Source organism: Octopus sinensis, linkage group LG16, assembly GCF_006345805.1.
Source record: "Octopus sinensis linkage group LG16, ASM634580v1, whole genome shotgun sequence".
NCBI classification, from domain to species: Eukaryota; Metazoa; Mollusca; class Cephalopoda; order Octopoda; family Octopodidae; genus Octopus; species Octopus sinensis.
In genome coordinates, this window is record NC_043012.1 from 54,557,023 (window position 1) to 54,582,458 (window position 25,436).

At 36.9% G+C, this 25,436-nt stretch overlaps 2 protein-coding genes across 14 annotated transcripts in view; one reads left to right on the forward strand and one right to left on the reverse strand.

Moving 5' to 3' along the window:
• LOC115220470 (protein YIPF3) overlaps positions 1 to 20,929 on the reverse strand; it is a 54,689-nt gene extending 33,760 nt beyond the window's left edge. For all 3 annotated transcript variants that reach the window (XR_005002528.1, XM_029790599.2, XM_029790598.2), the window contains exons 1-4: positions 20,858 to 20,929; positions 13,049 to 13,130; positions 5,013 to 5,104; positions 484 to 590 (exon numbers count right to left, since the gene is read on the reverse strand). Coding sequence is in view for 2 of the 3 variants with exons in the window: in XM_029790599.2 (XP_029646459.1) it covers positions 484 to 590; positions 5,013 to 5,104; positions 13,049 to 13,130; positions 20,858 to 20,893 (317 nt within the window). In the remaining variant the exon portion in view is untranslated. The remainder of the gene's footprint in view (positions 1 to 483; positions 591 to 5,012; positions 5,105 to 13,048; positions 13,131 to 20,857) is intronic.
• Positions 20,930 to 21,136: 207 nt separating this feature from the next.
• Positions 21,137 to 25,436, forward strand: part of LOC115220402 (E3 ubiquitin-protein ligase RFWD3) — a 38,784-nt gene continuing 34,484 nt past the window's right edge. For 6 of the 11 annotated variants that reach the window (XM_029790523.2, XM_036510131.1, XM_036510134.1 and 3 more), the window contains exon 1: positions 21,138 to 21,399. The gene's annotated coding sequence lies outside the window, so the exon portion shown is untranslated. Of the gene's footprint in view, positions 21,400 to 25,436 lie in introns of all 11 variants that reach the window. The other 5 variants (XM_036510127.1, XM_036510128.1, XM_036510130.1 and 2 more) reach the window with 1 other exon arrangement.

Here is a 25,436-nt window from a genome sequence, read left to right on the forward strand (position 1 = left end):
AAGCAAATATCTGAACTAAATTAACTAGAAATAACATTTACACAAAAATTCAATATTGATCTGTTTTTTTATTTATTTATATATACATTAAATATAATAATAATATGATGGAATATTATTCCAAACTTACAGGGAAAAATTCAATTTAAAAATACTAAATCAAATTTTACAAAATATAATATATATAAATTAGAAAAAAAACCCACCTTTTATCAATTCAATAATATTTCTATATGTAATTTTTCTAAATGGTATAATTTAATTTTTTATTACTGAATTGATAAAAGGTGGGTTTTTTTCTAATTTATATATATATATATTATATACATATATTTTTTTTATTACAGAAATAATGATTTAAGCACTGAGTACGTAGTTTACTTTAAGCAAATTTTTAAAATATGAAAATATAGGAAAGACTTCTGAGATCAGGTTTAGGTTAGACAGATCAAAACAGTTAACAATGGTAGATCTATACCTTACCTGTTCCTTACTTCATATGGTTGAACATCAAAATATGGACGCAAAATATCAATGTTGCCATAAAGGTTCCATGCTTTCTTTGCCTGCTGCTTACCTGCCTGCCACATCTGCATATATCAATGTAAGAAAGGCATCTGTTAGCCATGTTAGCCTATGCAGTAATGCTTCTGAATATCACATTGAGATCAGATATTGCTCAAGGACTAGAGCACTAATCTTTTATAAAGGAAGGGCAATGTCTTGTACCAGGAGTTGTCAAAATGGTATTATAGACAATGGGATTCACTTTCTCTAATTCTTTTACTTGTTTCAGTCATCTGACAGCAGCCATGCTGGAGCACAACTTGAAAGGGTTTTAGTCGAAGAAATTGACCTCAGGATTTATTCTTTGTAAGCCCAGTACTTATTCTATTGGTCTCTTTAGCCAAATTGCTAAGTTACAGGGACATAAACACACCAGCATTGGCTGTCAAGCAAGTGGGGGTACAAACACAGACACACACACACACAATGGGCTTCTTTCAGTTTCTGTCTACCAAATCCCCTCACAAGGTTTTGGTCAGCCTGAGGCTATAGTAGAAGATACTTGCCCAAGGTGCCACACAGCGGGACTGAATCCAGAACCATGTGGTTGGGAAGCTAGCTTCTTACCACACAGTCCCCGCCTGCACCTATATATATATATTTTGTTTTATCAATTATCAATGGCTGTTATAATTCTAGTTATTACGATATAGTAAATCCTTCAGCTTAGTATGGTCAATTGTTGGATGGAGGTGGAAGGACTTCATAACACCCAGTGAAAGAAGCTCGCATATGATTACATCTAGCTGAAGTATGACCTGGAAGTATTCGTTTTGATACCTAAGCATGAAACCTGCACAATCTGAAGAGAATCAGCAGACTGTCTTATTATTCCACAGCACCAATATTTTCCAAATGGGGAATAAAAGCCAGTATATTTTGGCATCAATTTTACACCTTTTGAGATCGTTACCTTGAAGCAATTATATTTTATAATAATGCAGAAAATATAATAAATGAACATAATAGTTAAATTGTATAAAGTTTGTGACAACCAAGAGATCAAGATGTTGAACTCATGAAAATGGAAAATGAAAATAAAGAAAAGGCAATTTCAATAAATGAGAAGCAGAACCGACACTAACAAACATTGCAGTAAATGTAGGCACAGGCATGGCTGCATGAAAAAAAATTTGCTTTGCAACTATGTGGTATCATCTCACTACAAGGTACCTTGGGTGGGCATCAGCTACCAAGCCTTGTACATACAATTTGAGAGAGAAAAGCTTAATGCATTTGTGTATGTGTGTATGCATATATACATCTTTGCTGATGTATATCAGTGCGGAATATAAACATGGGCAACAAAACTGAAAGATTAGCGCTTTAAAAAGGATTTTGGCAAACACCCATAAAATTATTAACCATCTTGCAAACAATAACTCTGAGCACCTTTTCAAACTCCATCTGTCTAACACCTGTGGACATGTTTACAAAGTCACAAAACAGCACAGCTCCCATGACTTTCGGAAACATTTTTTCACGCTAAGAGTTGCTGAAGCATGGAACAAACTGCCAGCATCAGTTGTTAGTTGTCGGAGCACTGCATCCTTCAAAACTTCCATGCTTCTTGAGATTTGCCAACACTACACCTGATTTTCTCCCCTCCATACACACGCAACCATGTATCTGATTTATACACTGTTCGCTTTCCAGACATTTGTACATTAGTGCATATACTTTATACGCACTTTTGACAAATTGTGGTGCACCTGAGCACTGTATACAATAATTTCATTATTATTATTATGTTATTATTATTATATATTTGTTCTTCATTCAGTTACAGACATTCTCTTCTCACTCCTGCCACCATAAATACAGTTAATCAGAGCAATTAACTTATTGGAAACTTGCAATGCAGGCTATAGTTAAACAACTGTGAAATGAAATAAAATGAAAATAAATAACCTGGATGTTATCAATGAAAATAGGAAAGACAGTTATCGAAATAAAAGTACTGTGGCAAATAATATAAAATTGAGCAAATTCTAGTGAAATGTTTGCTATTTAAGTCCTTTTAATGGTCTGTATGTTGTGATAAATACTTTTGTTACCATATTTTTAAGAATAAAAAATACTGCCTTTGGTGAAATTAGTTTTGAAAATAATTAAGAATTTAGTAAAATAACTGTCATGAATTAACATGAAATTTAAATGGATGGTTTAACCATTTAGCATTCAAATCAACCATATCCAGCCCAAATATTCTATTTGTTTTATGCTCAAACTGGCCAGATTTGGCCTCTCACATCTGCTCCAAAATGTCATACTAAAAATATACAATCAGATTTTCAAAATTTCAAAGCTGTGAGATAATGTATGATAAATTCAAATGAATGTGAATAAATAAGCTTTATATTTGTCAAAGTGATCTGAATACTAAAGGGTTAAATTTAGATCACTTTAAAACAATGAACTTGTATCATAGAACTATGGACTGTCTCAGGTAAGTTGGTATCTTAAAGACAAGATAAGATATTATTTCTACATAACATACTCTCTCTTTTACTCTTTTACTTGTTTCAGTCATTTGACTGTGGCCATGCTGGAGCACCATCTTTAGTCGAACAAATCGACCCCAGGACTTATTCTTTGTAAGCCTAGTACTTATTCTATCGGTCTCTTTTGCCAAACCGCTGAGTTACGGGGACGTAAACACACCAGCATCGGTTGTCAAGCGATGTTGGGGGGACAAACACAGACACACACATACATATATATATACATATATACGATGCCCTTTAGGAAGGATGCCCTTCCTAATGCCAACCACTCTGAGAGTGTAGTGGGTGCTTTTACGTGCCACCAGCATGAGGGCCAGTCAGGCGGTACTGGCAACAGCCACGCTCAAATGGTGTTTTTTACGTGCCACCTGCACAGGAGCCAGTCCAGTGGCACTGGCAATAACCTCGCTTGAATGTTTTTGTTTGTTTAAATTTTTTCTCGGTGAAAGACCTAAGTTCAAAATGTAGACCTTTCCTGTTTTTCCCTTACAGTATAAACTTAATTATCTTATATTCCCTGTGGTTTTTCTTTTCTTTTCTTTATTTGACACCCTGACAGAGATCTATCTCTGGTTTGAATTTATGGACTGAATTTGTGACAGATATTTTATTAGAGTATCAATCACAGTCGCAATTACAGCCTGCATCACAAACACAACTAAAAAACATACAAATAAATCCTTTAGCATTCAGATTATTCTGTCAAATGTAATGCTTATTTACTGACATTGTTTTGTATTAAGCATGCATTATCTTCTAGCTCTGAGATTTCAATGATGTGACTGTTTGTTTTTAGACTGACATCATAGGGTAGGTGCAAGAGGCCAGATCCAGCCATTTTAAACATAAAACAGGTAGAATATTTAGGCCTGATATGGTCAGTTCGAATGCTAAAGAGTTAAAGAAACTACTTTTATTAAATCCTTAAATCTACAAAAACTTCTGGAGCATCAGATATTTACTTAATTTCAATTTTGCATCCTGTTCGTTTATTTGTAATGCTATCCATGTAATGCTATCTATGCAATGTGTGACCTATTACTTATAACCACAGTTTATCCACAGATTTTTTTTTTCAGTTTATGAATGGAATTTGTTTCAGCTATTGAATAAATTGGCCTTTTCTTTCTAAATCATAAATTAGCTTTGTATAATTAGCCTCTTAAGATATCCCATATATTTTCGTTCAGAGATGTCTAGTAAATAGATATCATTATCATCATCATTGTCATCGTTTAATGTCCGCTTTCCATGCTAGCATGGGTTGGACGATTTGACTGAGGACTGGCGAACCAGATGGCTGCACCAGGCTCCAATCTTGATCTAGCACAGTTTCTACAGCTGGATGCCCTTCCTAATGCCAACCACTCTGAGAGTGTAGTGGATGCTTTTTACGTGCCACCAGCACAAGGGCCAGTCAGGCGGTACTGGCAACAGTCACATTCAAATGGTGTTTTTTACGTGCCACCTGCACAGGAGCCAGTCCAGTGGCACTGGCAACGACCTCGCTCGAATGTTTTTTCACATGCCAGTAAGGTGACGCTGGTAATGATCACACACGGAAGCCAGTTAGCTGCTCTGGCAATGATCATGCTCGGATGGTGCACTTAGCGCTCCACTAGCACGGGTACCAGTCATCGAATTTGATTTCGTTAAATGAAAATAAATGTTCACTGTACTATGAGGTATCTGTCATTTATTACCAACCCGAAATACTTCATTCTTGATGATATTCCCGTTTTCGATCATTAACAATCAGTAATTATAATTTCTATCAGTAACTTCATAATAAATCATAATTGATCCAAAATAAATTTGTGTACTTATTCTTCCTTATATACAGATGCAAAATGAACAACAAAAGGGAATATATTTTTTGTATGGAAATTGATTAAAAAAATGTGTATGTTAAGAGGTTAAGTAAAGATTTTTACTTACAATTTCAGTGACATGTTGGCCCATTCTCTGACGAACGTCTTCATTATCATCCTCGTTCTTAGAATATCTTCCTTCATCCGATTTCCTAGAATCTAAAGAAAATGGAATCAAAGAATAACAATTTCAATGGTAGAGTTGAACAAACCAAACAATGAAAATAGTTATTAATTGCTGCTGTTGCTTAATCAATCTCGATGGAGCAGTCTTGATCAAAGGCATTCCAGTAATGGCCATCCTGTTCTGATTTTGAAAGATTTTCTTTTTCAGGGAAACATTTGGACTATGGTAAAGAGGGAAAATTCAATGGTAAGAGAAGAAAATGTTGTGTACCATAGTCATTCCAGTTTTACAACCATCCTGCATATCTAGGACTGCATTATTTAATGTATCCTTCCATTTTTAAGATAGTAGGGTACAATGTGATATCAATGAAATTTGGTGACTATTTCTACTAAATTGTGATGCCATGTGGAGGCTTATTCAGTGACTCTCTCATTAGATCATTGTGAAATATGTGATTCTGGAGAGCTGACCTTGATGTAAGAGATACAAGATAATTAATTTCATATTTCATCATCATCGTTTGATGTCCACTTTCCAAGGGTTGGATGGTTTGACTGAGGTCTGGCGAACCAGATGGCTGCACCAGACTCCAATCTGATCTGGCAGAGTTTCTACAGCTTGATGCCCTTCCTAATGCCAACCACTCCGAGAGTGTAGTGGGTTCTTTTATGTGCCACCAGCACGAGGGTCAGTCAGGCAGTACTGGCAATGGCCATGCTCAAATGGTGCTTTTTATGTGCCACCTGCACAGGAGCCAGTCCAGCGGCACTGGCAACGACCTCGCTCAAATGTTTTTTCATGTGCCACCTGCACAAGTGCCAGTAAGGCAACACAGGTAACAATCAGGCACGAATGGTGTTTTTTATGTGTCACTGGCACAAAGGCCAGCTTGTTGCTCTGGCAACGATCATGCTCGTATGGTACTCTTAGCGCTCCACTAGAACGGATGCCAGTAATCAAATTTGATTTCGATTATAGATTTATTTTGCAAAATTCCTATGTTTAATCGTGTGTTGAAAGATATCGTTATATTTGGGGGTGGTCATATTTTTTTTTGCCAATTAACCACACTCACTATATATATTGTCTACACTTCTGCTTCATTGTTAATCTTATTTTAGTGCCCTTTGTCTTGAAATCTTTCATCACACATCCTATAACCACTTCAGTAACTCTCCATTCCATATGTCTTCCCCTGTTCATTTTAGTTCATTCTCGGTGGAGACACATGGGATGGAGAGTTGCTGAAGAGGTCACAGAATGTGTGAAGAAAGATTGCAGACAGAGAACACTAAAATAATAATAATAATAATAAAGCTGAAGTTGAAGATCAAGTCTATAGTATGGGTGGTTATTTGGCAAAAGAATATGGCCATGTCCAAATATAACGATTTCATATTGCAAGGAAAGAGGTCAGCATTCTGATCCTTTACCAAAAACAGCATGTTCTGTGGAAATAATGCCTTTATAACCCTTATCTGGTACTTGGTTCAGTGAAACAGAGCAAAAAGTGCCTCCTTTATTCACAACCATCCCAAGCAAAGTCCATCAGCCAATCTTAGGCAATAGATTAGGGAAAAGTAGGAGAATGGCATTAATGCTACAAAGCCCTATATAGATATATGTATTTAAGATAATTTAAAGATGTCCTTGAGAAGACCCATCAAGCCAATTGAAATCATAATCATGGCTAATGCCAGTGTTGCGTAACTGGCACATAAAAAGCACCCACTACACTCTTGGAGTGGTTGGTGTTAGGAAGGGCATCCAGCTGTAGAAACCATGCCATATATATATATATACATACATACACATACACATTTTTTTGCAAGTCTTATGGAAGTTGGTAAAACTGCACGATATGATAAAAGTCAATGCTTGAAGTATAACATGTGAATGCTATGCCATTAATAATATATTGTATATTAGTAAAATAAACAAAAGACTGTACCTACGAACATGTATCTATGCCATAGGGACATGTGTATGTATATTTGTCATGTCATTAAAACTCGAGATCCACCCAAGCGATTTTAATGAAACTTTACACAGGCATTACACAGGGTCCATGGAGTGTCGTGGGCCAAAAACATTTTCAACTTCTTGCCTAACTGCCTTTTTTCAGCACTTTTGCAGCGTTAAGGGCCATATCTTGAAGAGAATCCAGTTGCTTTCCTCCAAATTTGCAACAAACATTAATCAGGTTCCTCAAATTGCTGTTGACTAAAAAAATTTCCGACGCCAACTATGCCCCCCCCCTCCAAAATGCAGATTAATCAGATTTGAGTATACTGCACTGGGTTTTATCTTTGTTTTAGGCCCTTTTCTGATGATAAAATATTGACACTACTTATGCATTATAAGTAGTGTATAATATATCATGAAAACCTTTTTGTCCAAATTGGCAGAGGAAATGAGAAGATTAAAATTTTTGTTGGTGCCCTGTTGATGCTTTATGTTACCATCCCACGCTCCACCGGGCCATGTGCATGTGTGTGCGGCTGGGTAAAGGCACAACAAACCCATTCATCTCCAGAAGTTGGTGTGGATATTTTTACACAGCACTGGCATGGGTGCTTTTTAAGTGGCCCCAGCTCCTGGAAGGACAAACATTTAGCAATCTAACTAAGCTAGACATGTTTTATCAAGTACAGCAAATCGCCACATCTCCCGGTCTCTTGTCATTTCCTCAGTGAGGTCCAGCATTTGAAGATCCTTTCTCACCACTTTGTCTCACGTATTCCTGGCTCTACCCCTTCCACAGGTACCCTCCACATTTAGAGCTTGGCACTTCTTTATGCAGCTGTCTTCCACAAACAGTAATGAAAATCATTTGAATAAACTCCTTAGATACTAAATGTTTCTTTATCAATCAATAAAATTCATGCAGTCCCATACTTTGGCTGAAATAGGCGCAGGAGTGGCTGTGTGGTAAGTAGCTTGCTAACCAACCACATGGTTCCGGGTTCAGTCCCACTGCGTGGCATCTTGGGCAAGTGTCTTCTGCTATAGCCCCGGGCCGACCAATGCCATGTGAGTGGATTTGGTAGACGGAAACTGAAAGAAGCTTGTCGTATGTATGTATATATAAGTGTGTGTGTATATGTTTGTGTGTCTGTGTTTGTTCCCCTAGCATTGCTTGACAACCGATGCTGGTGTGTTTCCGTCCCCGTCACTTAGCGGTTCAGCAAAAGAGACCGATAGAATAAGTACTGGGCTTACAAAGAATAAGTCCCGGGGTCGATTTGCTCGACTAAAGGCGGTGCTTCAGTATGGCCGCAGTCAAATGACTGAAACAAGTAAAAGAGTAAAAGCGTAAAGAGTAAATAGCAAAATACCACTTAATCAATTAGAAATTTCTGAAAGAAACAAAAACATAATTGTTTCAGGAAAAAGATTCCATAGATGACCCATAAAAAAAAAAAAAGATAATCTGAATACAGAGTTCCTCAAAAGAAAAAAATTGAGACCACTAATAAAAAATACAGGAGATAGATTCTTCCCGAGTTATATAGATTCATAGAGCTGGTCTCCTGGTTTCTATGGCATATATATTCCCCACCTGGATAGGACGCTGGTCCATCAAAGGATTGCTCATTTTCACCAGCTGAGTGGACTGGAGTAACGTGAAATAAAATTCAGGCAGTCCCAAACTTTGGCTGAAATAGCAAAATACCACTGAATCAATTAGAGATTTCTGAAAGACACAAAATATTAAACATATTTGTTTCAGGAAAAAGATTCCATAGACGACCCATAAAAAAAAAAAAAAGATAATCTGAATACAGAGTTCCTCAAAAGAAAAACTTGTGACCATTAATAAAAAAATAAAGGAGATAGATTCTTCCCAAGTAATTAGGTTGTCCAGAAAGTTCTGAGAGTTTTTTTAATATGTAAAAAGGGATATAAATAATTGCCCTTTCAAAAATTTTATTCAATGAAATAATTTTCATTATTATTAATGACCTTTGCCCATCTATCAGGCAATTTAAATATTCCATCAGCATAAAATTTGACTGGTTTTAATGAAAAAAACGTTATCAAGATGCATTTTGACTCCATCTAAATCATTAAATGTTTTTCCTTGCAATGGGTTCTGTAGAGGCAAAAACAAGTGGTAGTTGGATGGTGCAATATCGGGAATATAGTGGATGGAGTAAGAGATCCCAGCCAAGTTCACGTAACTTTGTTCGAGTGACCAAAGACGATTAGCCAGCTGACGACAGAATACAGCAGAATTAATGGTCTGGTTTTGTGGGAGAAGCTCATAATAAATAATGCCTTTATGATCCCACCAAACACAAAGCATAGCTGTTTTGGTCTGGACATTCGTCTTTGGTAGTTGTTTTAGGGGATCTTTACACATATCACAAATGGAATACTGGTCCAAGCAATTCTTTTCTGAGAGTTTGTGAGGGAACCAAACATCATAGCAAGAAATGTATGCTAGCTTCACTAGATGTTCATGAGCCATACTTTTAGAAACTTCCAACTCCTCTGCAAGTTCTCTAGTCATGATATTTGGGTTTTCTTCAATTTTTGCCCTCAAAACATCTTCATCCAATTTTGAAGATCTTCCACTGCGAATGTCACCTTCCAAGCTAAACTCTCCAGCTTTAAATTTTGCAAACCACATTCAAACAGTTGATTCACATACAGCATCACCATAAACTTCACAAATGTTTTTTGCAAGTCTCTGCAGCATTTTCTCCTTTCTCAAAAAAGAAAAGCATTACAACGCAAGTATGAAATTTTCGGTTGTCCACTTCAAATGTCAATAAAGAGTAACCAAAATGAAAGATAAATTTATTTTTAGTCAAGAACAAAGAAAAGATGCACTACCACTTCAAGCAGCACCCACAGCTTTTCAGTTGTGTTCAATGAAATGCGAAAAGATTTAGCTTAAAAATGCTCAGAACTTTCTAGACAACCTAACATATAGAGTCATACGGTGAGTTTCTGATTTCCATGGCATATATATTCCCCACCTGGACAGGACAATAGTCAATTGTAGGATTACTCATTTTTGCCAGCTGGAGCAACGCATCACCTGGTCTAGGAATCAAAACCACAATCTTACAATCATGAGTCCAACAACTTAAATACTAGGCCATGCGCCTCCATGATGACCACTAATATTGGTCACAAATTTTGGCGCAGGGCCAACAGTTTCTGAGAAGGGACTAAGTTGATTACATCGACCCCAGTACTCAACCGGTAGTTATTTTATTGACCCCGAACAGAGGAAAGGCAAAGTCAACCTTGGTAGCATTTGAACTCAGAATGTAAACATGGACAAAATGCTAAGCATTTTGTTTGACATGCTAATGATTCTGCCATCTCACCACCTCACTATGACTGCTAATAATGGGTGTGTGGAGGCGCAATGGCCCAGTGGTTAGGGCAGCGGACTCATGGTCGGAGGCTCACAGTTTCAATTCCCAGACCGGGTGTTGTGTGTATTTATTCAGTGAAAACACCTAAAAGCTCCACAAGGCTCTGGCAGGGGGTGGTGATGACCCCTGTGGTACTCTTTCGCCACAACTTTCTCTCATTCTCTCTACCTGTTTCTTGAGTAACACTGCGATGGACTGGCATCCCGTCCAGCTGGGGGGAATACATACGCCACAGAAACTGGGAAACCGGGCCCATGAGCCAGGCTAGGCTTGAAAAGAGCGACGTTTATCGTTTTTTAATAGTGGGTGTAAAATATGTTTGCTATTGCAATTGTTATTTTCAGATTTACATACCAAGCTCTTCATCTGGTCCCACATACCAGACATTGTCGCCTGAAGCTGTAACAAAAGTAGTTGTCCACTTAAAGTAAACAAGTATTTCAAACAAGCTTATTTCAGACTGTAATATCCTTTCTAATTTTAGCACAAGGCCAGCAATTTTGAGGTGTAGGGAGAGCAAATGAAGTACATCAATGCCAGTACTTACTTACCTGGTAATTAATTTTACTGACCATGAAAGGATGATAGGTGGAGTCAATCTTGGCTAAATTTGAACTCAGAACACAAAGAGCTGGAAGGAATGCTGTTAGGCAAGTTGTCCAGCATGCTACTGATTCAGCTAGCTGGCCATCTCATTTCACACTTTAATATGAAGAGAAACTGAATACGGCTTTTAAATAGCATATACATATATAATATATATATATATATATATATATATAATATGTGTGTGTGTATATATATATATTTATATATATGCATTTGTATGTATGCATGTATGTGTATATATATATATGTGTGTGTGTGTATGTATATATATATATATATTATATATATATATATATATATATATATATATATATGCATATGTATGTATGTGTATATACACTTTTTATCCAAAGGGAGGCAATAGGGGCAACAACCACAGGAACACCACAAAATTCAAAGATAGGCCAAACACATGCAAATCTTATATACTAGTTTATATCTATACAGTCCGACATATTAGAAGTGTATACAGCTCTTTGGAGCACTTCTATTTCCAGTCCATTGTATATCTTGAGTGTTGTTGTCACTCAAGATATAACTTTATATTTTGTATGTGTGTGTGTATATATATATATATGAGCACAGGCATGACTGTGTGGTAAGAGGTTTGCTTCCCAGCCACATGGTCCTGGGTTCAGTTTCACTGCATGGCACCTTGGGCAAGTGTCTTCTACTATAGCCTCGGGCCAACCAAAGCCTTGTGAGTGGATTTTGTAGACGGAAACTGAAAGAAGCCTGTCGTATATATATGTGTGCCTTTGTGTCTGCATTTGTCCCTCCCCCACCACTTGCCAACCAGTGTTGGTATGTTTATGCCCCTCACTATAACTTAGTGCTTCAGCAAAAGAGACTGACAGAGTAAGTACTAGGCTTTGTTCAGCTGAAACCCCTGAAGGTGGTGCTCCAGCATGACCGCAGTCAAATGACTGAAACAAGTAGAAGAATAAATGATTTCTCATCAATTAATTCATTAATGAGGATCCAATGGACATCCTGTATTTGCCCTACACCAAGTGGACAATTCTTACGGCCTGCTAAACTTTCTGTGCATATGGAAACTAACATATTTTAGCCATAATTCTCCTTGGCCGTTCAGTAGTCTTGAGCAGACTGTAAAGCTTGGTACTAACTCAAACAAGTGTTGGCAATGTGGGCTGCATCAGCAGTGGACTGACTATGTAAAAAAAATAAGAAAAGAAAAGAAAAAAGGAAAAAAAACAGTAATTGGGCCATCAACCAATATACCATTTGCTGAAAACTGACCAATGAGAACTGGCCCGTGCAGTCACAAGCAGCCACGCCCACTCTCGACCTTCCCACCCTAGATCCTGTATGATATCCAGAATGTAACAGAAGGGAAGGGAGAGAAATGCACCAGCATCAAGTTGGTACTCAATTTTTGACCAAGTGAACATGAAATAAAGTGCCCTGCTGAAAGACACAATATCTGGGAATCGAAACCCTAACATCCTAACCACCAAGCTATGTAAGAGTTAATGAATGCAAAATGGAGGCATGGATAAGATAGTTGACTACAATCTCATGGGAATTTAATTCACATGCAAGGTAGCAATTATATTGAGTATTTCAGCAGTACATTTGTTTCTATATATTATGCTTCAACTAATATTGAGAAACCAGGAACTAGATCCTCTTGGAATATCTGCAATTAGTTATTTTGTTGTTTAGCTAACATCAAGTCAGTACTGATCAAAAGGCACTTCAGTTATGACCACACAGTCGTTTCTTTCTCTTCAAGCAGCACAAATGTTTTGCTTGGTTTTTGAAGATGGCAGAGTTTGATTTGAGAGAAATTTTATTGCTATGGATAGATGGGTAGGATAAAAATAAAAAATAAAAATTTAAAACCGAATTAATCCTTATATTACACCCAAAAGGATGCTGGGATGATGGTTGTTTTGTATGTAAAAAAAAATTTAAGATAAAGAATCAAACATGAAAACCAACCTCTGAATTCACTCTCATAGTCGGAAGCATCATTGTCTATAACTTCCATATCATCAAGATCTATCACAGATGATGTTTGACTCTGAAAAATAATCATAACATATAATTGATTACTCGGTAAAACTTTAAATCATAAACAGTTTTAAACCTATTCATATATCCATTCTCAAGGTTTCCCTCCTCCCCAATAACTGTGAAGTTAAGGGATTAGACAACTGAATATAGTCACATGGTCAAACAGCCATAGAGTCGTTGTTGTTGTCTGACACCAGGTCAGCCTCAATTGACTCTTTCACTGCAGAAATCAGATACATCCACTCAAAATTTCACTACTCTTAACTGCGGAAAGCAATTTTATATACCAATCTATGTTATATTAAGGAATGTTGTGTTTGAAACAAATTTTTGTTAAAATAAGTCAAGTTTAACTGGGCCATGTCCAGCCCAGATATTCTACCTGTTTTACGGTCAAACCAGCAAGATTCAACCTCTCACACCTATCTTACAATGTCATTCAAAAATTAAACAATCACATCCTCAAAATCTCAAAGCTACAAGATAATGCATGATTAACTGAAAACCACATGATTAAATAAACATTACATTTGATTGAGTAATCTGAATATTAAAGAGTTAATGTAACTTGCAAATAATATCAATTCAATTTTGTGGTAGATATTTTACATTCTTACCAGAATAACCATAATGACCATGTCTTTTTTTTGGCTTTTGTATTATTTTTTTTTCTGGGCAGTGTACTCCAGATAACATTAACCAATTTGTCCTTCCTATTTTTTTCTGGTAGGTTGAATGGTAAACGTAAGGCCTCTTCTACAGATCATTACAGATATTAAGTCATGTTTCTGACTAAGGTGCATATATCCTCTGGAGTCACTCTGTACTGGTTCATAAGCAGATTCCACTGCTGTGTCACAGTTCAATGGTTCTAGTCCAAGCATAAATAGTCAGGAAACACAGAAGATAGCACTCCTTAGCCCTTTAGCATTTAGATCACTCTGTCAAATGTAATCCCTAATTATTCACATTGTTTTTAATTAATCATGCATCATCTTGGAGCTTCAAGATTTCAATGATGTGACACATAAGACACCTGGTACACTCTGGGGAGTGGTTAGCATTAGGAAGGGCATCCAACCATAAAAACCAAACCAAAACAGACAGGAGCCTGTTGCAGCTCTCTGGATTACCGGTTCCAATCAAACCATCCAACCCATGCCAGCATGGAAAATGGCTGCTAAACGATGATGATGATGAATGCAAATGTAAGGTAGATGTGAGAGGCTGGATTTGACTGGTTTGAACACAAACCAGGTAGAATATTTGGGCTGAATCTGGTTGGTTTGAGTATAAAACAGGAAAATTATTTCAGCCGGATATGATCACCTTGACTGCTAAAAGGTTAAATACTTAGAACTAATTTAAAGCTAAACATTGACTTTATTTAGATCAGTGGTTCCTAACCTTTTCACTACTAAGGATCCCTTTTAATTAAATGAGTTTTCTCACGGACCCCTTTTAACATGCTTATCATTATATGTATATATATGAAATTTTGAATTTAGTTCACAGACCCCTAGCACTACCTTTGCAGACCACAAGCTGGGAACCACTAATTGAGATAAACGCTTTTTTGTATTTTGTACACCATTTTGAGAAGTTGAGGAGAGTTTGTGTATGTGTGAGTGATGTGGTGTATGTGCATAGTGACTGAAGTGGTAAGAAGTCTGCTTCCCAACCACATAGTCCCAAGTTCAGTTCTACTCTACCAAAACCTTGTGAGTGGATTTGGTAGACAGAGAATGAAAGAAGCCCCTCACACACACACATATATGCAAGGGTTGGTCAAAATAATGGAAACACCTTAAAATTTCAAACAAATTTATTTTAACATGGGGTAGGACCACCTTTGGCAGTAATTACAGCTTGAATTCTACAAGGTGTGGACTTGTACAAAGTTTGAATTGTTTCCAAAGGAATTGTTGTCCATTCTTTAGCTAGAACAGTCGTGTAGTGATGATGGTGGAGGATATCGACTCCTTACTTGTTTTTCTAAAATGCACCATAAATGTTCAATAATATTGAGATCTGAGGACTGTGATGGCCAGATAAGATGATCAACTTCACTAGAATGTTCCTCGTACCATTCAGTAACAACTTAAGCTGTGTAAATTGCTGCATTATCATCCTGAAAGATTATGTTTCCCTTCGGAAACAGTTCCACAACCATAGGATGAATTTGATCAGATAAAATGCTTAAATAGTCTTCACAATTAATTCTGCCATGAAGGGAACTCATTGGGCTGGTGGATTTCCAAGATACAGCCCCCCCCCCATCATCCTCCATGTTTAACAGTTGGAAGAAGGCAGTCTGGGTCAAATGCTTCTTTTGGCTGTCTCCACACGTATACTCAGCGAGTGGTTGGAAATAAGATAAGTTGAAAATGACATCCGCACTTCACCTGCAAAGTGTATGAACTGTGATGCTGCATGGTAGGGAAACATGGCTTCTGAATGTGGAGGACAAGCAAAGGCTGGAGAGGAATGAAGCTGGTATGCTCTGCTGGATGATGTGTGATGTCAGTACACACATGTGACAGAGCATCGGTGTATTGAGAAAGAAGTTGGACATAAGAGGAATTCGACACAGTGTGCAAGAGAAGAGATTACGCTGGTTTGGTCATGTGATGTAGATGGATGAGGATGGTTGCATAAAAAAGTGCTGATCATTAATGTGGAAGGAGGTCAAGGAAGAGGGAGACCCAGGAAGACATGGGACGAAGTATAGGAGACTGATCTGAAAAACAATGAACCATACGAAGATGACAGAGGACCAAGATATGTGGCATATTGTTGTACACAAGACCCGGCCACCACAACAGAATCGAGATCCTAAAACCAAGGCACCACATAAAAAGCATTAGTGTGGGTGTTTGTGCCATGTAAAAAGCACAGGTGCTGGTGCTACATACATAAAAAAAAGTAGCACCAGTGATGATGTCATGTAAAAAGTACCCAATACACTCTGTGGAGTGGTTGGCATTAGGAAGGGCATCCAGCTGTAGAAACCAAGCCAAAATAAACTATGGAATCTGGTGCAACCAGTTCCTGTCAAGCCGTCCAACTCATGCCGGCATAGAATACAGACGTTAAATGTTGATGATGTATTGTCACACTTCGCATGAAAAGGCTGCACATCACATGGAGAATTAAATATTACTGATGCATTTTGTATGCAAAGTTAAACTAATCTAAAAATTTAGAGAAAAATACATAGAAAACCATTATTTACCTCCTTTTAATAATAAGTCTGCTAACGCATAACATTTTGAATTACAGGTTTTTCAAAGTACTCAAGTATTAGTATGGATTTTTTAAAACCATAAATTATATATTTAAAATTTAGGACACCTAGATACAATATACAACGCGCCATTTGAGAAGCACTGATTTGAATAAATAAAATAAAACTAGGAAGACAGTTGTATGCCCTGGTTAACACTCTCCACTATGAAGTAATACTGTGTGCAACCATGCATGTACTTATTTCTAGCACAGGCGCAAGCTCACATTTTTTCTCTCTTCTTGTTTGGGAGATATAGTTAATCATATTGCCTCTTGATTTGTTTTATCAATGTCCTTAGAAGATTGGGATCTTTTCGGTTTGAACGGCAGTTTTTTCGAGCAGTGTCATATGAAATTGTCACCCATAATTATGGCCCTAGTATTGATCTATTGCATTTCAATCTGTTTTAGGGTTAGATGTGGGGGAAGGGTATCTTTTTTTAAAATAAACCCTATCTGTTTCTTAAACGAGGGACATATTCATACGGCACAGAATGTTTTCACCTCAATAGACGTCATTGATTGGTTGAAATTGCAGAAAAAAACAACAAATATCTTAAAAACTATAGAATTTTCTCAGTAAAGCCAAGAGAAAAAGAAGTTTTATAAACACATTCTACCAGCATACGAAGTTTAAAAGAGTTTAGTTAAGTGGAAATTATTTTTAAAAACTGCCGGTCAAACCGAAAAGATCCGAAGGTTGAAAGGCAAAATTAACCTCAGTAGGATCTGAACTTCGTACGGGAAGGGGCATAACTAAACGCCTCAAGGTGTTTCCCCACACCCCTTTTTTAAAAATCTGCAGCCTTAGATATAACATCAACTCTACAGAGCCGTGTTTCCCAACTTATTTTCCCCCCAATAGCTGTCCAGAAAAATGTATGACCCACCGGTTGATGGGGAAAAAAAAAACAACTTTATTTTTAATATTTGATCACAATTATTTAATACAAAAGAAGGATCTTTTCGGTTTGACCGGCAGTTTTTTAAAAATAATTTCCACGTAACTAAACACTTTTAAATTTCGTATACTGGTAGAATGCGTTTATAAAACATCTTTTTCTCTTGGCTTTATTGAGAAAATTCTATAGTTTGTAAGATATTTGTTTTTTTCTTCAATTTCTGCAATTTCAACCAATCAATGACGTCTATTGAGTTAAAAAACATTCTATGCCGTATAAATATGTCCCTCGTTTAAGAAACAGATTGGGTTTATTTACATTTCTGAAGAAAAAAAGATACCCTTCCCCCCACCCCTAACCCTAACACAGATTGAAATGCAATAGATCGATACTAGGGTCATAATTATGGGTGACAATTTCATATGACACCGCTAGAAAAAACTGCCGTTCAAACCGAAAATATCCCAAAAGAATCTACCGGTAACTCTTTTATTAAGTACTGAGTATCGACTTCTCATACTTTCCTTAAAGAAATATTCACACCGAGGTATTAGAATAGCACTACACTGCAGCAGACAATCTTCACACAGTATGAATGGCTGGAGGAGGTTGGTTTAGCTAAGTTGAGTATAAAGTGTAGTATGTTTGCTGTGAAAATTTTCTTTCCACAATTCCATGTCCTACTAGAAAAGAAAAAAAATTGGATCCCACTCCCCACCGGAGCGGCGTATACACCACTCTGGGAATCACTGCTCTACAGACTTCTGTTTTCTCAACAAAAAAATACTACCTAACGCGTAGTATTTAAAAAAAAAAAAAGTCCGAAACAAATACACATTACTGTTTTTGAGTCAAAGGCGATCATTCTGTCTGCCAGAGATATCTTTAAAAAGTGCCATAGTTATCCAGGGCGTGTAGTTTGGTTTTGGAATACTTATACTGTCTCTTGTGATGTAAGAAGCAACCAAAAATAGTTGGCAACAAGGCGGGCATCATGTAAAAACAGCTTCAGAAGACCAGTCCAACAGACACCAGCACGTAGAACAATGATGAAGGTGAATGAATTTTCTAGATAAACTGAGAATAAAAGACTCAATGGTCATTATTGGAATTCTTGATTAAAGATATAATCAATACTGGAGTTAAACAACGGGACTACAGATTTTTATTGAATGCTATGAAAATGCATGTTCAGTTTCCACCCATTTTCGCACCTCTGTCTATTTGGAAAACTATCTTTGTTTTCATATTGTTGGAGATCGGTCCGTTACAATGTATAACCAACAATAAATATATCGTGGAACAACGTGGCAAGCTTCTACTTAGTCGTGTAACCTGCTAGAAACAGCAAGCAAATTCCCCTTTGCCGTTTAATAAAGCAACGTCTAATAACGTAGTTCAAGATACATTGTCGGAATAAAAGATCGGAATGTTTTTGAGAACCAGCAGTTTTTAAGAGGAGGAGTAAGTCGATGATAGACCTCAGTACTTGACAGGACTTATTTTATCGACCTGGGAAAGATGAAAGGCAAAGTCAACCTCGGTGGAATTTGAAGTCAGTACGTAAAGGCAGACGAAATGTCTCTAAGCATTTTGTCCAGCGAGCTGTAATTAATAAAAATTCCTTTAGCATCATAAAACCCAACTATACTACACAGGACGAAATACGAATACGCAACAACTTAGTGGTCAGTTAGAAACATTATCGACTCACAGAATTTATAAAATACCTACATTCAAGGACTTGGGTCATTATAAAGTGAAATTAAAATAGGGCATCTCAAGTAAAATGGAAAAAAAAAGGTTGTATGTGATAATGCGTTTGAGAAATATGCGATGGTTTGTTTGGACGAGTCGTTGAATTAACCCATTAATGTGTGAGGTTTAATTTTCGTAATAGAATTAATTACAATTAAATAATCAGAAAAATAAATTATATGAACGATAAAAAACGACGTAAAAAAAAAGATGAATGTACAATAGTTATGATTCTTGAAAAGTTAATAATAAATGAATAGGATTTAGAACCGAAACTAACATTTCGTATTATATCAATCTTGTCTTGTTTTGCTGACACTATGAAACTAATGGGGTTAACTTGATTTTGTTCATATTAAATTTGTTCAAGGTACTTTGTCGGATCGGTCGATTCTGAGAGCGATTCATCTGGGAAAACACAAGAACATCATAATTCTCTGTTTCGACTTGCAGGGTAAAAAAAAAAAAAAAAGACAAAATAAATCACTGCGTTGTTATTTAAATATTTATCAATAAGTCAGCGATCCGAGTCTATTTTATTATACGATTCAGTTTATTTCCTGGTTTGGACCGTATTTCATATGAGACTAATTAAGTTATAGGCAACATGCGGTCCGGAGACTTTCTGAATGGCATGCTTAGCAAAAAAATTATCTTGAGTTCCTTTTTTTATTTTCTTTTAGTAGTGCGATCCGTTTCTCGAAAAAGGCTGCTCTAATTTATGTACTGAAGAAAAGATTGAACGACACAACGCAACATTTCCAGTTGGCGACTGGAAAACCTGATACTGCGAACACGTTGGTGGAGGAATTCGATAGATATTTAAAGACATTCATATCTAGAAAAGAGTTTGTGGTGGGTGTCACAGCACAGAAACATTGTCTGGGTATAAACAAAAAATGCAAATGACACATACATGTTTATGCAACAGACTTATGAACGAGCCAATGGGATAGCTTCGACGTGTTCGATCGACATGCTAGAAACAGTAACCAAACATTTCTCAAATCATATCCGAGCGCCTTAGACAGTGCGTAGTGGAGGAACAGTCGTATCTGAAAACGTAGTTTGAACTGAACTATTTGGAAATGGCCATGGCTGGAACACCTTTATCAATCGGGGCTGACAATATAAATTAACTTCGGCAGAATATCAATGTGTGATGTACATTTTGTTTACACGCAATCTTAACAATGTTCACTGTATTTTTGCTTCACTAGTTTATTTATCGATCTCAAACAATAAATATTATGACAGAGCTTATTAATTGTTCGGATAAGCGTTTACAAACATAGTACCCAGCGATTGTTTAGTTTAGTATGATTTAATTTAGGTTAGGTTCGGTGTTTGGTTTCAAAGACTTTAAAGACAACACTGCTCAAGAATGCAAGCGGATAAGAAACGTCTGAGACGATAAGTCATCGGTTACGACCCCCCATCTGACCCAAAGCCTACGTATTTGCCCCAAGTGCGTCAGAGCCTGTCGCTCAAGGATCGATTTACATAGCCACATCAGAGCTTGCTGCTCTTCCTCATACGAAGAAGAACTGTCATCATCACCTTAACATTAGAAATGATTAATTACAAATAACAACAACAGAAGGGGAAAAAAAATAGAATCGAATTTAGCGACGATTTTTAAACAACACATCGTGTATGAAAAGAAAAAAATGAGCGATATATACAATGTAGCTTGGTAAAATACACCCGTTTGATCGGGTAATTTAATGGGTAAGAATCCCAACGAAATGTGAATGCTAATAAATAAATCAATGCCAACGTGTACCTGAGGTTGATGTTGCCAATCTGTACGGTCGGCCATCGCTGTGACATCACTGACCAACTCTCGTTTACCTCCCCCTCGTCTGGTTTACACCCCCTCCCCAATATTAACTCTTCCCCCCTCTCGTTTACCCTCCCTCAACACTAACCCTTTCCCCCTCTCGTTTACCCTCCCCCACACTAATCCATCCCCCTCTCGTTTACCCCCCCCAACACTAATCTCTCTCCCCTCCTCTCGTTCTCTCGTTCTCTCTCTCTGTCTCTGCTTTACAAAACGAGACTTTAACGAGATTTCTTCCAATAACACAAACAGGCGGACTTTTTTGATCTTGTTTCTGTCGTTTCCACGTTTCATCTCGTTTGTCATTCATGATATAGAAGCAGCGATGCTTGTTTTTGGCCCTTAGTTGTTCTCACGTATATATATATATATATATATATACATACATATATTTATATATATATATATATATATAGATAGAGAGAGAGCGTACAAGTGACACTGTGCATACAGCATAAAGCAGTGATGAAGGTGGAAAGCTGAAGGTAAGTAATAAAAATCCATCATTTTTTTCAGGGGGTAACTCCATCAATTCTTTCGTGTTCAACAAATGCTTCCTACATTGTCTTAGTCTTCTATCGCAATGCCATTCACGTCTCGGGTGCTTTATAGGAATGCTAAATCGATTCCAATAACACGCGGGAAGCACCTCATTGTTAAAACATTCACCAAGGCTGGTTAATTTAATTTTTTTCTTTTTTGGGGGGTTCCCGGGTGAAGATCTTTGGTGTAGCCGTATTTTCGTCTGCCGTTACGTTCTGAGTTCAAATTCCGCCGAGGTCAACTTTGCCTTTCATCCTTTCGGGGTCGATAAATTAAGTACCAGTTACGCACTGGGGTCGATGTAATCGACTTAATCCGCTTGTCTGTCCTTGTTTGTCCTCTCTGTGTTTAGCTCCTTGTGGGTAGTAAAAAAAATAGGTATTACTTAAGAAGAGTGGTCCCGGTGCGCGCATCCGAGCTAGCTAGTCGTGACTAGTCGATCCTTACTTTGTGTTTTTATGTTTTATTTAGTTTGTTTAAAAAAATTACTTTGTGTTTTTGTGTTTTATTTGCTTTGTTTTAAAAAAAATTATTTTGTGTTTTATTTACTTTTGCTAGGTAGTGGTTGTAGGATCGACTAGTCGCGAGTGCGCGCACCGAGACCACTCTGAAGTAATACTGATCTTTATATTAAACAGTAAACCTCTATCAACTCACAACCAACTGTTTAAAAAACAGAAAAGGGTCTCGTTGGATTACGTGCTGTGGAGAATCCCACTGGATGTGTTCGTTAGAATATTTGTTTATTTATATCCCTTTACGTTTCATGTTTAGATCCCGCCAAAGAATTCAAACATAAAACGTGGAAATCAAGTTCGGCGTAACCCTAACCACCGGTTGCAATTATTCTTTACTTTCGCCTAAAGTACCAATCAAGTACTGGAGTCCATAAAGTTTCGAACTAAGTCGCTCACATAAGTTGGAGTTCCTCTGTTTTGACGGGGATTTTTGAATTTTTTTTTTATTTCACCACACACTTCAAAATGATGGGAGAAGATGGATTTCAACACGTTTGTTTTTTTGATAACGGTTTCTCCCATCGTTTTTAAGTGCATAGTGCAAAAAAAAAATTGACAAGTCTATGCTGAGGGCCCCAGAGAGGGGGAGAGTTGGGGTAAAGAAAAATCATAGATCTTCAAAAATGTTTAGGTAGGTGACCTATTCCGAAACTCCGCCTTGAAAACGGTTTTAAACTTGTGTTGTTCAATATATAAGGTCAAGATAAGGTATTTCCAGTGAAGCACTCAACCCAAGAGTTATGGGCTATCAACACGCAGATTCCAGACTAATACCGAAACTCTTCAGGTGTAGAAAGAAAATCCTGATTTCACGACGGTAAAACCTTTTTGTTGGTTTCCTCCTGAGATAAGCAAAACGAAAACTATATCTGGAAGATGCACGATGTAAGAGTGCACCTCTGTTGCAAGTCTGATGAAGAGTCACTCTGATGTTGAACCGCAAATATTACGTAAATTCTCACTTTAAATTTTTGCATAAACTGGCGTTGCAAGCAAGAGTTGGTATTAAAACAATTATAACTGTGTTAGAGTATTTCTTTGGATTATATTTTACTCGTTGTTTATATACCTAAGTCAAGTTGTGTGTCTGTCTCCTACGATTTAGATTCCTAACTACTCCCACATTTTGCGGTGCAGTTTAACCAAAACCGGGTATCTTATAGTCGTGATTCATATCGAGCCCTTCTGGGTATTAGCGCGCGTCTACGATTTAAAAAAAAATTTACCATCATATTTTTCCATTTTAATGCATTTTTTCGCTATTATATAAGGGAAGTAACTCTCTAAAAATGTCTACGATGAGTCAACGATTTAAAAAAAAATTTACCATAATTTTTTTCCATTTTTTAATGCATTTCTTTGCTATATTTTGGCTATAACTCTAAAAATGCTTATATAGTTATTTCCCTTACAAACCCGAGCAATGCCGGGCGATACTGCTAGTATTTTATAAGAAAGAAATCAGTCTTTTCACAACCGTTTACAGATTCTAATGACCCTTTACATTCTGAGTTCGAATCCTGTCGTGGTTTAACTTTCCTTCCATTCCTCCTGGACCGGTTTAATAAACCTCTGAAATGTCCTAGAAGTTCATAAGCTCTCAAGTACTTTGTTGTCTAGTGTCCCTTCATTGTTTAAAACAGTGGGATATGAATTTGAAGTAGATTTGTTAATGAACCAGTTCATTGCTTTACCCCATTGATACTCAAGTAGGGCTCATATGGCCCTTGCTGGGAGGAGAGAAGGTAAGATTTTGTAAAAATTTATGTGCAGTAAATTGGTTATACTTCTACAATCCTTTTACTTTTATTTGTTTCAGGGCATTCCTTCGATATAACTCGACAAAATCAAAACATTTCAAGCAGAAAACAGAATCGAATTGTCATTTGCTTCCAATACGCAATGGAAATACATTATGTGAAGTGTTTTGATTTTGTCGAGTTATATCAAAAGAATGCCTGTTTCAGTTATTAGACTGCTGCCAGGAATTTTTTTGATTACTCATTCGGTTTGTTTTTGTACTGAATTGTTAAGTTACAAGGGTGTAAACAAACTAACAGCGGTTGTGGGGAACAAACATGCATATGTGTGTGTCCCTTTTTTTTTTAAGGAGCACTCCGTCGGTTACGACGACGACGAGAGTAGCAGCTGATACGATCAACGGAACAGCCTGCTCATGAAATTAACATGCAAGTAGCTGAGCACTCCAGAGACACATGTATGAAGATTCAGCGTGACACAAAGTGTGACAAGGCTGGCCCTTTGAAATACAGGTACAACTCATTTTTGCCAGCTGAGTGGACTGGAGCAACGTGAAATAAAGTGTCTTGCTCAAGGACACAACGTGTCGCCGGGAATTGAACTTACGACCTTACTATCGTCAGCTGAATGCCCTCATTTTACAGACACATGGTTTAGGTTCAGTCCTACTGTTTGGCACCATGGGCAAGTGTCTTCTTTAGCTGTCACGATGACCAATGCTTTGTGAGTGAATGTGATAGACTTCAGTCTACCACATTCACTATGGAAATCTCGTATATATGTATATGAATTTATAGATAAATTCCTCTACATGATATCGAGGTCTCATTCATTCTTTTGTTGTTATAGTATTATTAATATATATATATATACATATATATATTGATAAAACGGTAAGATAACAAAAGAAAGAGACCTCAATATTATTCCTCTACATGATATCGAGGTCTCATTCATTCTTTTGTTGTTATAGTATTATTAATATATATATATATACATATATATATATATTGATAAAACGGTAAGATAACAAAAGAAAGAGACCTCAATATTATGTAAATAGAGGAAATTTATCTATACAATAATATGTTACATTACTCGGTAGCATTTTTCGTCATAAAAATTATATAAAAATACATAAAAAATATATAAAAATATATAAAATCTTCTTGGGACATAAAACATAGAAAGCATGTTCTATCTGTTTTCTTTAGGGGACCAAAAACGTAACAGAAATTTAGTCACATGTGGGCATGATCCGAAAAGTTCTGTCCTTGTATTTAGACATGTAGTAGGGTCTAAGCTGCTTTTCCAGATAAGCCATCTCTCCATGTTGCATAGACCGCACCTTCCGCTGCCGTTGGTATAGGGAATACATCTGGCCAAAATCTTCCATTGTATGTTATAATCGACACCTTTATCTCTTAAAGACCAAATATGATTAGATAATTGTGTCGCTTTTCTTTTGTTCCAGTGCCTAAAGCTCAAAGTGTGGTTATTGAACCTGGCCTTGAAATTACCCTCTATAAGGCCCACGTATTTCTTCGTCGAAACGGTGTCTTTAGTGGTTATAGAGTTTACGGTAGCTTCATATATGATGGTGTTGGACATGCAAGCTCCATTTAGCGGGCACAATTCTTTATTCCTGCATGAACAGCTGTTTTCTTGTTGTGTTTTTTGTATGTTATGTTTGATTATGT